This window comes from Aulonocara sp. 'chitande type north' Nkhata Bay, linkage group LG11, assembly GCF_057382095.1.
Source record: "Aulonocara sp. 'chitande type north' Nkhata Bay isolate Kocher_YH1m ecotype deep benthic linkage group LG11, A_spYH_male_GT1.1, whole genome shotgun sequence".
Lineage (NCBI taxonomy): Eukaryota > Metazoa > Chordata > Actinopteri > Cichliformes > Cichlidae > Aulonocara > Aulonocara sp. 'chitande type north' Nkhata Bay.
This window is the reverse complement of record NC_141354.1, coordinates 1,664,294-1,681,470: the sequence shown is the minus strand read 5'-3', so window position 1 is coordinate 1,681,470 and position 17,177 is coordinate 1,664,294. Positions and strand designations below refer to the sequence as shown.

The following is a 17,177-nucleotide window of genomic DNA, read 5'->3' as shown; positions in this document are numbered from 1 at the left end:
AGTCCCCTCAGTTTTGTGGATAAACCTGTTTGCAACATCTTTTTTTTTTTTTTTTACATGTTTGCAGTATTTTTTTTTACTGTAACTCGAAACTGTCAAATAAGTCAAATAAGACACTGATGAAAAGCTAAAACCAAATCACTTTCCCTGTTGGTTTCTCTCCTTCCCTCTTGTGGAGAGAGCGCTAACTAAACAGGTACTCTTTTCCTTGCCTATAAAAATGAGGATTCACACTAAGCTAAAATCATATGAGTACAATTCTGACTCTCATATTTATACCACACATGCATCTACACTGAAAAAAGTCTAACATGCAGTCATTCATTCAATCTAATAAGTGCCATTCAAAACAGAATAAAATCATTGATTTGATTGTGAAACCCTTTCTTTTTGCATTTTAAAATACCACTTTTGATTTGGATGAAACTAAATATCTGTACAAAGGACACAACGCAAAGTTTTTGATTTCTCTCAAAACATATATTTCTTTTCATGTTGAACAGATAATATCTTTAATTTGAGTCAAAGTGATTTGCACTTGAACACGCCCACCAGAAATAGACCGGGACCCATTTTTATTCTGCATGGCTGCTGGAAACATCATGTCACATCTTTGATTAATTTCATCTGAAAATAAACGTAAGTAAAGCCAAGTGTGTTACAAAAGCTTTTATAATTTGTATTACCAAAATTGCAGAAAATAACCCTATTTAAGCTGGGTCGACAGCCACCCCCAATTTTTGCATGATTGTAGCTGCTAGCTACAAGCTAGCTAGCTATCCGGCGCGACGGTAGAACTGGTTACCAGCAACCGACCATCACAGTCGGGAATGCAAGTTAGGCAAAAAGCCGTTTTTTACCAGTATACTAACTAACTACCTAGCGTTACCACGATGCATCGGTGGTGGATACAGCTAGCTAGCATAAGTTCATAGTTCATAACATTCATAGTATAACTCCGTGCTCCGCTTCGTTTGAATTTTTCTGGTGAGCTCGCGGTTTCTAGACACAAGCTTGTGTTTGTGCGCGCACGTTTGTCTCTGTCTCTCTTCATATAAATATCTGTGTGTTGATGGCCAGGACCTTCGAATTCAGGAGGAAAGAGGTTGTGGATAAGAAGCCTGACATCAAGAACCTCTTGGAAAGATGGCCAGGTCTATTTCAGATGGAAGAGGTATAACTTTAACTTTTTTATACTAATGCCTTTTATCATAGTTTGGAAATTGGAATTATGTTTTGACTTTTTCTTGTTGGAAGTTGGTCTTTAAAAAAATGTATTGTACACTGTCTACTCATGTACAGATTAATGCAGAGTTTCTGCGGGTTACTGCAGTTCCCCTGCTAACCAGATTCATGGTCCAGCTGGACAAGCACTCCCCACAGCTACTTAAAATAATCAGAAAGAAAGGAGGGACAACCAAAGCAAAAACTGCCATAATCCTAGAGTTTCTTGATCAGGTAGGGTGTATATAATTAACTATTAACATGACAGTTAGCATTTTAACCGCTGTATCTAATGAGAATTTGTATCCTGTTACAGTTTTATTTTGGTAACGTCAGTGATTATGGCTGTGACCTTTTAAAATGTTGAAAGGAAGTGTGGGCTTTGTTCTTGAATGAATGAAGAGATTTATTGTCATTATACAAGTACAGAGCACAACTACAACAAAATTTATTTTGGAGACACATTTTCACTCTCACTCGCCAGATACACATACATACATATATACGTATAAACTTTTATTTAGGGACAAGAAAGCATATGCCGCTTTTACACCGACAGAACACGGTGTGGCTCAGTTCGCTTTAGCCCCCTGCGGACGCTTTTCCACCGCCTTTACACCTGATTGGCCCGGGTGTGTGTGGTGCCCACGTGATGTGATATAGAAGCACTCCCACAAAAGGCTTTAAAAAAAAACTCCCAGCAACCATACTCCATTGACTTTGGACCATGGCCACTTCCTCCACAAGAACCAAAAATCAAACCAATCAAAATGAACCACAGACGGAGCAAAGTACAAAAACACACATATATTGCGATTGTTGTTGTTCTTCGGGCTGTGACGTTGCGGACAAAGACTTTTGCACACGACTTTTCATAGCCAGATGGGTTCACCCCTGTTCCCAGTTACGTCTGCTTTATGTTTCCACCACAACAAGCGAGTTCATCCGCGCTAAACTGAACTGCTCTCAAGCGCACCGTGCCGATTTGTCGGTGGAAAAGGGGCATTAGTCACCTCATGAGGATAGAGAGGTGAAAAAAAATTCCTCTCACGCAGCATACTCTCCATATTGCATAGTAACAATTTTAACTGTTCCTGCAGGATGCTGATGCTGACATTAGGAGGGAGTGTATACTTAAATCTCTCATTATCTACCTTGGAGAACGTGTTGAGGACTTGATAAAAGAATACACGGTATGTCCATATTTGTTCTGTCTCTACATGAGATGCAGTCTCTTGATGTAAATTTGACAACTCTGCTATTAAATGCAGTGATTAATGTAGGACAGCAATGATTAATCAACTCATCAAGTTAATATCTTAGGGTTCTGTATTGTTTTCTTTTTTTTTTTTCTTGGGCTTTGTGGAACATTTATGAAAATGTTCCGCCATTGATTTAATTTAATGATTATGCAATTCACAATCTGATTAGTCAAATAATTGTTCTAATAGTCTGTGACCAAACAACTATCAAAATAGTAGTTATTATGGTCAAAGATTTATCAGGTGTGCCAGACTTCAGTTCTTCACTTGTACATTTTGTTCCATATTTTACCTCAAGATATCCCAGAAAGATGAAGCTGAGGAAGAGCTGCAGAGTACCACCATGGCACTCTTCGTCTTCAGGGACAACTCAAGCCTCCTACATCAGCCTCGAGACATCGGGATAATCATTGATGGTGTGGAAGTCCTGAATGAGTTGCCTTCTGTGGCAGCTGGAGTGGCAAAGGTCTTTGGACTCTGTTATGCTCTTAATATGGAATATCCACGAGGATTCAGGTTCACCTTTGAGGCTCTTCAAAAGATTATGATGGAGCTTGACTTTAACAAGATGACCTCTAAGATTCGCATTTGCATGCATGTGTGCATGTGTATGTGCACATGCATGTGTATGTGCGTGTGCATGTGTGCTTGGTTATTTTTCTTGGTTGGCCTGCAGTGATATTCTACATTCAAAAATTATAAGAACACCCATTTGAAAGGGAGATTTAAGTTGATTTCATTGATACATGTGTAGATTTTTTTTTTTACATTGTACAGGCACAGTGCACATATAAACATTTTTGAGTACTGGCAAATTGGTTTAAAAAGAGTTTTTATAATGGTTTTATGCCAGTTTTAGACAGGTTGCAGTTTTAGACAGGTTGCAGGTTTTATACCAGTTCTAAAAAGATTGCAGGTTTTATACTGGTTTTCAAAAGGTTGCAGGTTTTATAAAACAAACATTTCTCTAATCATTTCTGTCGTAGCACTAAATCTGTATATTACTAATCCTCTCTATTGATTATAGTTAAAATGGTTTGGAACAATAAATAATTTAGAAATAATTGGTTGGCCAACTGTCTTTTTTATAGGAAATGCAGAGCATTTTTGAACTGAAATAAAATGAAATGTAAAAAATATAGTTTGAATATATGTAAATCAATTACCTGGCTTCAACACAAACATATTAGTTCATGTTAATTTGGTTCGATGTGAATACATTAGGTTGGTTAAATTTCAATATATTAGCTTGGTTCAATAATTAAAATATGGTTCTATGTAAAAAAATCAATTTGGATCAATGCAAAATTTAAAGTTTCAGTCAAGTCTAGTAATATTGTTTATATCAACATAAAAGTATCAGGTCATATCAAGTGACTCATTTTGGATTCTATGAAGTCAAATATTTTGGATGTGACAATTGGACATCATTTTTTTTAATTTGAATAGGGTTATTCTTTTTACAGTGTATTAGAAGGCTAAGGCTGTCTCTATTTTCCTTTGTTCAGTTTTAAATTATTTTAATACTGACTCATATCCATTCAGTAAATGCACAAGCCCAATAGGCCACTGTGTAAAATGTGCAAAATATAAATAATGTAAATAAAAAATGCAATGAACATAGAAGACATATCAAATGTTTAAAGCGAGAAAAGCATAGACCATTTTAAGAAAAATATTTGATCATGATCTAGTTGTTTTCATTTAGACTTTTTTTTATTAGGGTCATATACTTTACAGTATCTGTAAAATTGTATATTACAAAGTTATAAAAGCAATGCTCATGATATACTTAATGTCGCCTGACATATGAAAGAATTATTCTGAATGTTTTCTTCACAATGTAGAATTAAAACTATTGATTTAACACTGGTGTTGGATCAGTACTCATTAGATACTCTGAGTATTTTTTCTTAAATATCACCAAAGAGTTCTGATGCTTAAACCTATAAACACTGATTAAAACTGAAGGTAAACAGTGTAAGGAGAATCTAAGTGGAAGTAATTCCCATACAGGACATGAACTACAGTCTGCTTCTTAAGTGATATAGTGAGTAGGCATGTATACAAATTAAATGAAATCCATGTCTATACTTGTGGTTACAGATTTAGCTCAGAAGCTGACACTCCCAGCCATTACTAAAGTAGCAGTTTTAAAGTTCAGGGCAGTAACCCAGCTGCTCGTGAAGTTTCTGGCCTTTACCAGCTCCACCTATTCTTTATCAAAGGACTCACTTGCCCTTAAATTCAGCATGAAGCAACTTGAAGAATTGTCTGTCTCTTTCCTCGGGGCTCCTCATCAGTGGATGTCCTGTCTCAGGTCTGTCTTCACAAAGCCAGAGGGTTTATTAAACATTCATGCTTTAATTAAGCAATTTTACCGCTGATACTTATGGGGTGATGATAAAAGCTCTGCTCCAGGATGGAGCTGTGTGTGCGTGTGTGTATGTGTGTGTGTGCACAAAAAAATTGTCCTGGTAAGGCCATTAATTTCCTGCCATATGGAAAATTGTGAGGATTAGAGAAAAGACAAGCTGAACTATTTTCATTTGCCCCAACAGCCATGTGTGACTGAGTGGGAATAGTGAGCCGGTGATGTTAGGAAGTGATAGGGATCCCTGTCCATTCTGACAGGCAGCACATAGCCACAGCTACTCTTTCTCTATTTTCTCTTCTCTATTTTACACTTCATCTCACTTTTTTTCTTCTTTCTTTTTTTTAGAAATCCGTTAGTCCATTAGATTTGAAACCCCTTTTCTGCCTCAGCGAAGTACTCTATTATTGAGAGACTGTTGTATCTTCAAAGGGTGAAATTGTGCGTGTGTGTATATGTGTGTGTGTGAATGAGGTAGAAAATAGAGAATTAGAGTGTGTCTTCATGTTGCCAGTCTCCTTGGCTGTGAGGACATTTAATGCTAGTCTAACTGTCTTGCTGTCGTTCTTCAGATTTGATAACTTGGACAATGAAGATGAATTACCTCGGATCTCGCTGCAGTGTACGGGTTTACTGCTCCTGTGCACCAGAGCTGGATGAATCTGTGTGTGTGTGTGTGTGTGTGTTGATTCATCAGTGTGCCTTTGTGTCCTTGTTAATAGCAGGCGGTGGCTCTGCGGGATAGCTGTAAAGGCTGCTCTCCTTGGCGGTATCGCCTGGAATGACACCCAGAGGTGACACTGTCAGAGCACACCCACACAAGACGTGGGGCACACATACACACACAGAGACACCCACCTTCAATAAATACAGAAGACCTTGGATAACGCCTGCCAGGTCCAGGAAAAGATCTCATTAGTGCAGACATGTTCCACAAACAGACAGACATACTCCAAGACACATGTTGGGGATCATGGTGTTTAAAGCAAAGCTTCATCTAAAATCATGTTTGTACTTTTACAATTAGCTGTTAGATGTTTATGTCTTGATGCATGCTCAGTTATCCAGGTAAATAAATCCCAAAATGTTGATTCTCTTCATCTGGATGTAGAGTTTTCAGTGGGAGAGATGTTTCGTCACTCATCCAAGTGACTTCTTCAGTCTCAGCTGACTGCTGGTTTCCCCAATCTTATAAACAGTTCATTGCATAATGACTGAAACTAGCATCACTGAATGAACATTGAGCTGAGAAGTCAGTTCCTTGATCATTAATATGCAAATTGTCATGAGCATTGATCAACAATCACAAATCAAAGCTCATTGATCAATGGCCATGAGTACCATTCACAGAGAGTTGGGGAATGACTGCAATCACAGGAACTGACCTCACAGCCCATTGTTCATTCAGTGGTGCTATTTTCAGTCATTGTGCAAATGTACTGTTTATAAAATTGGGGAAACCAGCAGTCAGCTGAGACTGAAGAAGTCACTTGGATGAGTGACGAAACGTCTCTCCCACTGAAAACTCTACATCCAGATGAAGAGAATCAACTATTTGGGATTAGGTGTTTGTCTTGCAGTTCACCTAGCTCCTTGTTCTTGTTTTTGGATAAGCATAAAGTGTGTGACTTCTCTGAGGTGTTTTCTATACAGCTACAAGGTGAATTTTAATTCAATTTTCCATTCAATTTTATGTATACAATAATTTTATTTTTAAAATAATTTCCCCCCAAAAAATGACAGCAGACATTGACTAACACAGGATTGGTGTCCATCACTGAAAAGAAGCTTCTATTCAATGTCACTGCTTCAAGTGGGTTTGGACTGGTGATGGGATTGTTTCAGTGCATTCCAAGCCCATCTTTGTAGACAGTTAGGTAATGTTTTTTATGAGCCCACTCTTCCCATTTAACTGTTTTACACATATGCAATAACTTGAAAAAAAATGAAGTAGCTATAAAAAGGAATTTAAAACCATGCAAATGGTAATAAAATAGATTGTTTGACTGATTGTAAAGTGATATCCATCCATATATGTAGAATAATTAAGCCAAACAAAAGCATTTGTTTCTGTAGGTGAAGAAGATGAAATGTTGTTATGGAAGTAGGAACTAAAGTCCCGTCTGTCTCCCTCCTCTGTCCTCCTGTCCTCCTGTGTTCAGAGTGCACATGTGCAACTCCACTTGGTTTCTGTGCCACTGTGAAATTACTGATTAGTATTACAGCATGTGGGTAGCATTACATTGAGTGCAACATTAAACTGCACCAGTGGCATTCTGTCAGGACAAGCAAAGCCTAGTCAAATATAAAAATAAACATCAATCAAAATATACCAAGGGGAAAGAAATCTTACCACGTCATCTTTCAATAGCAATCTGTCACAAAGCTTCTCTCCTGTTTGCCCCCCTGCTTTACATCACTGCCATCTTGTGGCCACAATTGGCTATTGTCACTACAAGCAGGCTTGCCTTGGATCCAATTGGAAACTGTAGTATGTCTCCATTTCACAGGTGTGTCTATTTCCCATTAAAAATGGATGGAACTTGTCAAGTTGAGAGCCCAGCTTGTTTGTGCAAGCAGACTGTGGATAAATCGCCAGTCTCCGATGCAAGACTGATGGGAAATTAGCATGCTAGACAAGATGACACTGTCTCTCTGAAATCAGTTACAAGCCACGCTATGTATGAAAACAGAGCCACCATTAACAAATAGATGTGCTTCTGTGATTTATCATTGTAACATATAGGTTTTCTCTTGCAATCACCTTGGCTAGCATGTGATTTAGAGAAGATGGAGTGCAGTGTGAAAATTAATAGTTTGTTTGACACATTAGCAAGAAAAACCTTAATAATGGTCTTCAGATCTGGTTTCATAAAAAACAGGCAAGTAGAAGGGCACAAGCTCTGCTAGCACTTTCAGATTAGTGTCTTCGAGAAATCACTGGGTTGGATAAAATGCGCACAGTTCAACCACCTGTCTGCCAAAGCACCACTTTAATTTTTCATTAATATTTTAGTTCCCCTCTTGGGACCTTTGAACTCTGACCAGCAAATGATGCACTGATGTTGCCAGAAATCCATGGCAGCCAACTTGAATGGAAAATGAGGCTGCGTACCAACCTTTCACAATCACCTCATCAGTCAGGTCTTGGTAGTTGGCTTTCTTCAGATTTGATAGCCTGTCCTTCCAGGGCACAGTGTGGTTAACTTCAAAGATGGTTTTCGTGTACCTAGACAAGAGAATCATGTCTGGATAGAGCGTGGTTGCTGCTGTTTCTTTTACGAAGACAAGCTTCTCTCAAAGATCAACTTGCATCTCCCAGTCGGAAGCTCAATCCAACTTAGAAGGAATGTATTTGGCTGTTGTTCTTGCCTTTGCCTACATCCCTTTGAAACCTTATAGCTCCAATTATTGAAGGCTGATGTTTATTGGCTTTGACCCTGTGGAAGTCTGTGAATTTGGCAATTACTGTGAGGACCTGATTTGTGCCTCTACCTGTAACAGCTTTCTCCAAGTGCTTTGGGGCAGCCATTCTAGTTTTTATGGGTTATTTTTATTAGGCTGTTCAAATCCTCAAAACATACAGTCCAGAAAACAGCAATTCAGATTGAGGAACAAAGATGATGATGGTTTGTGGTATTATGTAGGACTTATGGATATCAAACTGCCAGTCTGTAATTAGTAGATAACCAGTTCTTCTTACTGATTACGTCTTACTTACTTACAGTTACTTCTTACTGAAATGCCTTTTTTCTTTGGACACATGACAATAAACACTTTGAATCTTGAATCTTGAATGTGATTCAAGAAAGAAGCGCACGTATCAAAGGTCCCTGGTTAGTACCAAACACCGAATACAATGTGGTACTCGGCTCTTTTTTGTACTACCAGACAAGATAACGGTCATAGGAAGTATTCTTCTTATGTATCACTTTCTGCAATGCAGTGAATTTATGGTCAACTTTTAAGAGGTGTTTGTCATTTCTCCTCAGTTTACATTGATTTGTTTACCACCTTATTTCTCATCAAAGCATCACAACATGATTAGGGTGTGCCTTTTCACAGTTTAAGTGCTTGATAGACTTCTTATCTTTTCATTACTTTCATATCCGCTAAAGATTATATTGCTCAATCTAATCTCAAACAAAAATGTCAATTAATTATTTTTGGACATTCTGAAAACACTGAGAAACACATAGTTATTTCAGCTCGGGTGCCCAGAGGCTCAACTCTGAGTAAATCATTTTTAGTCTGCTTCGGCTAAATCAAATTCTCTCTCCCCTGCAGATTGTAGCACTTCTCTTCTCTCAGCGCAGTGTGGCAGAAAGATCACTAATGAATTATCTTTATCTCTGCTGTTAAGAGTGTTGCGTCGCGCTTCTGCTTCTGCTTTCAATTTAGGTGATAAATGTGGTTCTAATGCTTTGATAGTTTGATTGTTGAAGGTTACAAACTCTTTGGACGCAGCTCTGTGATTGCTGTCATCAGCCATCATCCATCACCTGTGCTAACCACAATTTACTGAAGAAGATCAGTGAAAAGAAGGGTAAGCTATGTGCCTGAGACAGCAGCTGACACTGATATTAAAATGTCATTATTTAAGGAAGCCATTTCACTTTTTCATAGTTTGTAGCAACAGTTTGAGTTTGTCCCTTCCCTGATCTAACATAGCAGTGCACACAAGTGCAAAGCCAGCTCCTTCTTCATAAGTGATGGACGCTGCTAAAATATCATATATGTTGACATATTAGTGGGGAGGACAAGTCGCACTTTCCATTCGATTGACAGCAAAAGAGGTGTACTCTTGTTATGTTTGAAAATAGTCAGAGTGGGATGGATGTGTGGAGTTACAGACTTGTGATACTGATATCTGTTGCAGGTGGAGGGTGTGTCAATATTTAAATTTGATTGACAGGAATTATGAAGGATGTGGTCCTCTGCATCCGAAAGAAGCTGAGAGGCGTGGTGAGCTCTGTGCAGCAACCGAAGTTTTAGTGGGCGTGGCTCTCTTTTTCTTTGATTAACAGCAACTTTAAGAGCACGGGTCTGTGTTTGACAGCAGCTATAAAGGGTGTAACTCTTTGTCTTCATGTGAGGGCAGCTTTGGGGTGTATGGCAATATCTGTCTTTGAAATAGGAGGTATGACTGTAGCTGAAGGACTTTTGTACTCTGATTGACAGACGCTTGAGGGGTGTAGCCACCTGGGTTGTATTCACACCAGAAAATGGACTACCATTTGTATAACTTTTTGTTTGACTTGCTGCAGATGTGAAATAACTTTATCTGAATCGCCAGGGCCTCAGGCAAAAGTGCTAACACTAACCCGTCTAATACTGAAAATATGTTTTGATCAGACAATACCTGGAAAAGTTTAAAAAACAATTAATTAAAATAGGAAAAAAACTTTATTCCTGTATTAGTGTATATGCAACCTGCAACCTGCTTCATTGTAGAAAAGATTCATCACATTTAGTCATTAGAGAAAATGATCTCTTGTGGATTTTCTGAGTGAGTTGTAATGTCACCTGTCTAACTTAGTAACATCACTAGCCTGTCTCTCGATGCTGTTAACTTGCCAAATAAACAGATTCTCTGCTTGCTTTTCATGTTCATGAAAATGTTTCAAAATATATTCAGCCTTTTGAGCTGTTGCACACACACACACACACACACACACGCACACACACACAGTCAAAATGAAAACTCAAAAACCTTTTGCAAGATTTACACAAGAAAATGTGTAAACTTTGTATTTTCTTCTATTTAATCTCAAAAAGCTCCTAAAAAAAGTCAGTGATCACCGTTGACCTCCCCCGGCTTTTATTACCGCTAATCATTTATTTAAGCTCAGTTTTTAAAACCTTAGGATGTAACTGCAGCCCAGCCCATGCAGCAGTATATGAATGACTAACCTCGTATTGTGGATGGATTATCTCAGTTGTTCTCCTGGCTGAAGTTTGATCCTTTTACAGCATCCTGCCATGCGATTACATTTGTTCCTGACCACTGAGAACCCTCACGTTAACTTTTATCGAGTGGAAAAAAAGTTAGCTTGTTTATATTATGCTAACATAGCTGTGTCGCTAGCGGTCACGTAGCACATCATTATATACCAGCTAGCCCAACTTCAGTAACCCTACAAACGTCACCGCTGTTTAGTTTTCTGTCTTCATTTATGCTGGAAGTGATAACAGAGCTGTACTTTTTAATTTGTTTCCAAAACCCCGCAGTCAGGACATGCTATATTGTATTTAGATAGAAGCTAGCGAGCTAACTTCATGCTAACTTCTAACTTCTAACTCCTTTAAATGTCATAAATTCCGTTTTCTCTGTTGGCTCTCAGGTGACTGTTTCCTCGCGGCTGCGTGCAGCGGGACTAGGGGAGGGTCTGTGCTGACGGACGTGGGTTACTGACCTGGTAGCCTGGCTGCCCCTGGGTGGGTCCGGGATGGGCGTGAGGTTCTGGGGGCGCTCCGTCTCTGGGCTGGGGCCCGGGCCGGGCCTCGGGTCCTGGTTGGTGTGTTGCCGGGGTTGTGGGCGGGTGGGTGCACGGGGGCCCAGCCCTGGAGCAGGGTGCCGCCGGTGCATCGAGCCACCTGGGGGGCTCTTCAACTGGTGGGGAAGATTGTCACATCTTGCAGGAGCTTTCCTCTCCTCACGGGCTCTCTCTACAGGAGGGGGAGATACAGGAGAGGTGGAGGAAGCTCTCAGCCTGGGTGTTTATTGTCTTATGTAGTCTGGAAGAAGAGTGGATGGTGGGGTGGGTGCAGTTTTCTCTGTGGTGGGGTTGGGTGGACTGTCCTGGGCTCTGTGGGGCCGGGAGGCGCTGCTGCGCTGGGCCCCGGTCTGGATGGACCTGGGCCCCCTTTCCCTGGTGGGTCGCGGAGTATGGGGGTGCCTACTGGGGTCAGCGGGGGAGCTGGCCCCAGGGAGGGGTCACTTGCCCCTCCCTTCCTTCCCTCCCCATCTCCAGCTGCCTCCCTCTTCCCGCTCCACCACAACCACCCACACATGCTGGACCTTGGAGTAGGGGTATGTCACCAGGGTGCAGAGGAGGCCACCCCCCCCGTCCCCTTCTGGCTGCCTCTGCCTCAATTTTATCCCACAACTTAGACATTCACATTACTCACACTCTCATTACACATACATATAGGATCTTGGGGGTGGGCACGATACACGGAATCCAAAGTACCATCAGTGTCAGGGTCCTGGGTCTCCTGACCCAGCGTTTTAGTTCTTTGTGGGTTTTGTATTATTGTACTTGGTGTGAGTTATGCTATGGTTTCTAGTTTCTATCCCTTGCCCTTCATGTTTCTCTATGTGCCCTCTGTTCTGTGTAAGTCTGTGTCTGCATGTTTGGGTTCCCCTCTGTGTCTCTCGGTTCTTAGAGTCCTCTGCCTTATGGTTTATGTCTCTGTGTTTCTTAGTTGCTGTCTCCACGGTGTCAAGTTCGCGTCTCTGTGTGATCCTTCCTGTTTTACTTTGAAGGTCCGTGACTTATGTGAATGTGTCCTGCTTTGCTTGTCTCGTCAGTTCTAATTTCCCCCAGCTGTGCTCTCCTTCTGTGTCTCATTCTCCTCGTTACTTCCCAGTGTATTTAGACCCTGTGTTTCTCTGAGTCAGTGTTGCGTCGTACCCTCAACAAGCTGTGTGTGTTTTGCCTCCGTGTTGCCAGTGTTTTGTTTCCAGTTCCAGTTCTGTGTTTTGTGCTTCAGTGTTTTAGTCCACCAGCGTTTTTGTTTGTCTTTTGGTGAGTTTAGTTAGTAAGAGGTTTTCCAGCATTAAAGCTGCGCTTTAAGTTGAACTTCTGTGTCTGAGTCCTGCATTTTGGATCCACCACTCCTGCTTGCCCGCCTGCCACACAGCCAACCATGACAATCAGGGTGTACACCCCACCCCTGGCGTCGTTGCCCACCTCTCAATGTTAAATACACGTAGACATTGAGGGCCAGCAGGAGGGACCATGCGCTTACCTGCTGCTCTCTGGCAGGTAGCTCCATGCCCTCCTGGGTTTTAAATGCACCTTAGAACACACATGCATCAACACTACAATGAGCGGGTGGAGGGAGGTTTGGAGTCTTCTCTCACCCCCATTCTCTGCGACCTGCTGGAGCGGGGGGGCTAGGAGGAGTTGGCCGTCCGACTGCAGTCTGGAGTGTGGGGCCTCCCTGCTGCTGCGGAGTCGGGGCGGTCTGCCTCCCCCCACCGCAGGGAAAAGGGTAACACCACCTGGGTCTGGGTGCAGTTCCCCCCCTCCAAGGGCAAGGGTACCTAGACCCGGGGCTTAGAGTACGCTTGGGGAGTGTGATCGTGTGTACAGCGTCTCTTTATGTCTGTCTCCACGTTGGTTGAGTGTGGAGTAAGTGTATATGAGAGCATGAGGGTGGGAATGGATGTTTGTATATGTGTGTGCCTGTATTTCTGTGTCTATATGTCAGGTTGGGTGTCAGGCGCCACCTCTCTGGGGACATCTTAGGCCCTCCAAGGTATGGAGGCCTATCTCCCCCTACCACCACTTCCCCTGCCAGTGGCGGACTCCCTCAGACATCGGTGCGTTGGTGGTTCTTTGTGTCCGGGGATGGGCGTCCGGGTACACACCGGCTCACTCCTTGGCGGCCGCTTATCGGGGCCTGGAGCCTGGGGCTCGCTCGGGCCACTTCGGAGGTGGGGTGCCCCCGGCCTCTCGGCCTGGGGCTCGGTCACTCAGGCACGGCTGGCTGCCGGCGGAGCTCACGGGCGCATCACTGCAACTCCCCCTGGCTTCTGCTCCGCGGCTGCTGAGTGAGCCCTCATCTGGGACTCTCCTCAGCTCTTTCTGGGACAGTGGCGCGGCTGCCCCTCTGTTGGTCTTCCATGGTCTCTTGTGTTCTGGGGGCCTCTGGATGTCTGGAGTTTTGATCTCCTCCATACCTGCTTCATGCCCTGGAGGACGGGGCTGTGGCCCCCCCACACCCTCTAGCAGATCATTACATGAAGGAACCTTTTAAAAAACAAAAAACAAACGCGTTCATGCTCACAGGTGTACACACGGGTGATCACACCCACAAACTACACCCTTTTTGGCTCCTACCTCAAAGCACACTGTGTTCTGTTGATCTTATGTGCTGCACAATAATGTTTAATATTTAGTATTTACTGTCATATTCCCATATATCATTGTGATGTTGTTTATTCTATTACTCTTGTTCTCTTCTGCTTGTTTTCTTTTTTCTTTCTCAGCAGGTGATCCAGGTGATCGATATATGCTTTTCTTTTTTCTTTTTTCTTCTTTTTTTTCTTTTTCTGCTCATTCTGTTGGTTTTTGGTTTTTGCCCTTCTCCCCTGTCCCTCTTCTCAGCTGTTTCTCTTTCCCTCTTTCTTTCTCCCCTTCTTTCCCCAGTCAAGTCTGTCCCATATTCAGTAAGTGAAAATAAAATAAACAATAAAAGGTGAACCAAATGGACCATTATGGCAAGGCTGGGATGGTCAGTTTGGTAAAGTAAATGCGTTGGGCATCTTTCTTTGCCTTTAGACAACAATTCTGATGGCAAAAGAGCCAAACGGGACAGGCAAAAAAAAATTAAAAAAAAAATCCCATTTTCATGGATGCCTGGATGTTAAACTCAGTTGTTACACCTGGTAGAGCAGAACGCTGATCATTTTATTAAAGATGAAAGACTTAAGACAGTGTTTTAACTCTCAGTAATGCCACAGTGATCATTTGATATATGGACCTGCAGCAGAGTTTAGGCCCAGACATGGCTAGTGACATCAGACTGAACGATCGGATATAAAAAAAGAGCAAACTGTCTCAATTTCTTTTATTTCTCTATTGATTATAAAACATCTGGTATAATACAAGACGTTTAAATACTAGAATCCAGCAATTAATCTGCTTTAAATGTTCCTTAAACATCATAACATTGAATATAATTTAAATGAATTCTTAATTTTACAAGCGTGAATGTAAGTTTGAGTGAAAGCTTTAAATAAAAAGTTGACAATTTGTACAAGCAGTCTTTGTGAGTTAAAAGCTGAAGCTTTATACTGCTTGAAAAACTCTGTTTCAGGCAGTTCGTTTTTCTCTATTTTTGGTTCTGTAGGATGGCAAAGAGAGCAAACATCCTTTATATGATAATCTCAGGCACACCGCTCTGGCTGTGAGTACAGATTTCCCCACTCATTTTTGTGGAAATCAGAAGAAGAAGGGTTAAAGGAAGGTTTGGCTTTAAAATGATATAATAGAATAGTGTCAATTTATTTGGGATACTAGATGTAGCCTCCAACCAAAAGGAGTCAGCCTGTGGCAGGAATTTTATAGCCTGCATTTTCATTAGTCTCACCCTAGGTCGTGATCTCACTGAACTCAAATCATTGCAGGATTTCCAAACATCCTGGGAACAATTGATGAAACATTTATTATCAATCCCTGGCATCTGAAACGGATGTTATGGAACGGCTGTGTGCAGGCAGGAAAAGGACCCAAAGTGCAGACTCAGGAGACAGATGTGAACTCAACACAGCTTTAATGCTGAACTCAAAAAAGGTAACGAAACTGAGACTCCAAATAAACTCAGGCAAGCAGACAGAACACAGAGCATAGTAAATGGTAGATCGCAACATGGACAAAGAGAAACGCAGGGCTTAAATACACAAAGGGAGCACTCAGGGAATGGGTAACAGGAGGGAAACACAGCTGGGGCAAATCAGGCCTAACGTGACAAAGGAAGCAAAACCAGACGCATTTACATGACACACGTAATTTCAAAGTAAAACAGGAAACATAACACAGAGACGCGAACTTGACAAGGGGATACAGCTGACAGGGGAGACAGAGCAACTAGAGAACAGAGAGACATAAACCATAAGACAGAACTCAAAGAAACCAAAGACTAGAAATGATAAATAATATAATAAACTCAAAAACCCTGGGTCAACGACCCAGACATCCTAACAACGGAACAAAAAGGAAGCACTCACACTCAATTAATCTGTAAGTGGTTTACAAATACACAAACATTATAACCAACGTTGTGGCAAAATATCCAGGGTCTGTATATGAGGCTATGGTAAAGTCATTGACTGATATTGCCAAACTGGAAACCTCTGCTGTCAGCTCTTGTGTCTGGGTCACAAGTGCTTGTGCATCACCTCACGTGTCCCATCATATGAGCTGGAGTTGACTCACCAAGTTCGGCGAGTTCCCTTGTAATGTCGATGTCTGCATTTGTTGGGCTTTGAGTAATTCCGCGTCAATGTCAGCGGGGGCTAAGTTTGTTGATCTGTAAAATTCATGCTGGAGCTGTGCTGCCAGTCTCCTTAACTAATGCTTTGTTGTATGTAGTTGTTGATTTTGATTTTGAGATCATCTCACCTTTTTTTCTTTAAATTTCTTCAATGGAGCTCTCTTTCCCACACACTGCATTCAACCAGTCAATGAGCAATATTCATTATATAGCTTCATGTAGAAACTATGTTGAATTCTAGGGACATTCACTTATTATTTCTGAGAGACTGATATCATACAAAAACTGGTGTTCATGTTACCAGGAGTCCGGCAATTAACCTGTTGAACACATTCAGTTCCTCACCGACAAAAGATGTTGATGTGCAAAAAGGAAAAAAGAAAAATGCTGTGAAGTAAAACCAGCTTTTATTCTAAGTTAAAACAAACAACTCCATTCAAGCACCTGCCTAGAGGTCTTTATGAGAAGAGTCACATTTTTTACTAATGTGAGCCATTTCTGTGTTCTCACATAGCATTTTAGTCATGAGCTTCTTCTTTACTAGCTAACTGTCAAACTTTTTTTCTGTTTCTGTCACAGATTTTCAGACTTCCATGTTACTCTTGAATTATTTTTTCATACAAATGAATGTTGCCTACAACAGAACAGAGGAGATGTAGTTTGGGAGCTTGAGTTGTACTAATCAAGAAATGCCAATCTTACAAAAAAAAACACAAGTTTGTTTGACGGTAAAGCATAATTATGACTCTGGTAGAAAACACAAACAATGGTTGCCTCTCCTGTTCAATATAGCAGTCAGCAAGAAGGATCAGGGTCTTCCTGACTGAGGCCTGCTGGAGTTTGCATGTTCTCCCAGCATCTCTGGTTGTTCGTTATTTAACTAATTTTGCATCTGCGTTAAAATTGTTGTTTCCTCTCTGAGTGAACAAAGCTTGATATATTGATGTGCTGATGGTGTGCTTGGTTTTTGTCTGCATTACTCTGCTATGATAATTTGTCAAATGTTTAAGAGGTCAATGCACTGGCACCACAGAACCCTTGAATCTGAACGGATGCTGAGAAAGCCCATCTTTATTCAGAATAACGGAATA

The 17,177-nt window shown here is 41.3% G+C and overlaps 2 protein-coding genes across 11 annotated transcripts in view; both read left to right on the top strand.

Annotated features, from left to right (window-relative positions):
- The window catches only part of adgrb1a (adhesion G protein-coupled receptor B1a), a 210,769-nt gene that overhangs the window by 58,682 nt on the left and 134,910 nt on the right, over window positions 1-17,177 (top strand). The window lies entirely within an intron of this gene.
- LOC147318294 (uncharacterized) lies at window positions 1,073-3,494 on the top strand. Its single transcript, XM_086310114.1, has 4 exons — window positions 1,073-1,174; window positions 1,303-1,458; window positions 2,325-2,417; window positions 2,785-3,494. Exons 1-4 carry the CDS (start codon window positions 1,073-1,075, stop codon window positions 3,163-3,165), a joined length of 732 nt encoding a protein of 243 aa, XP_086166240.1. The 3' UTR covers window positions 3,166-3,494.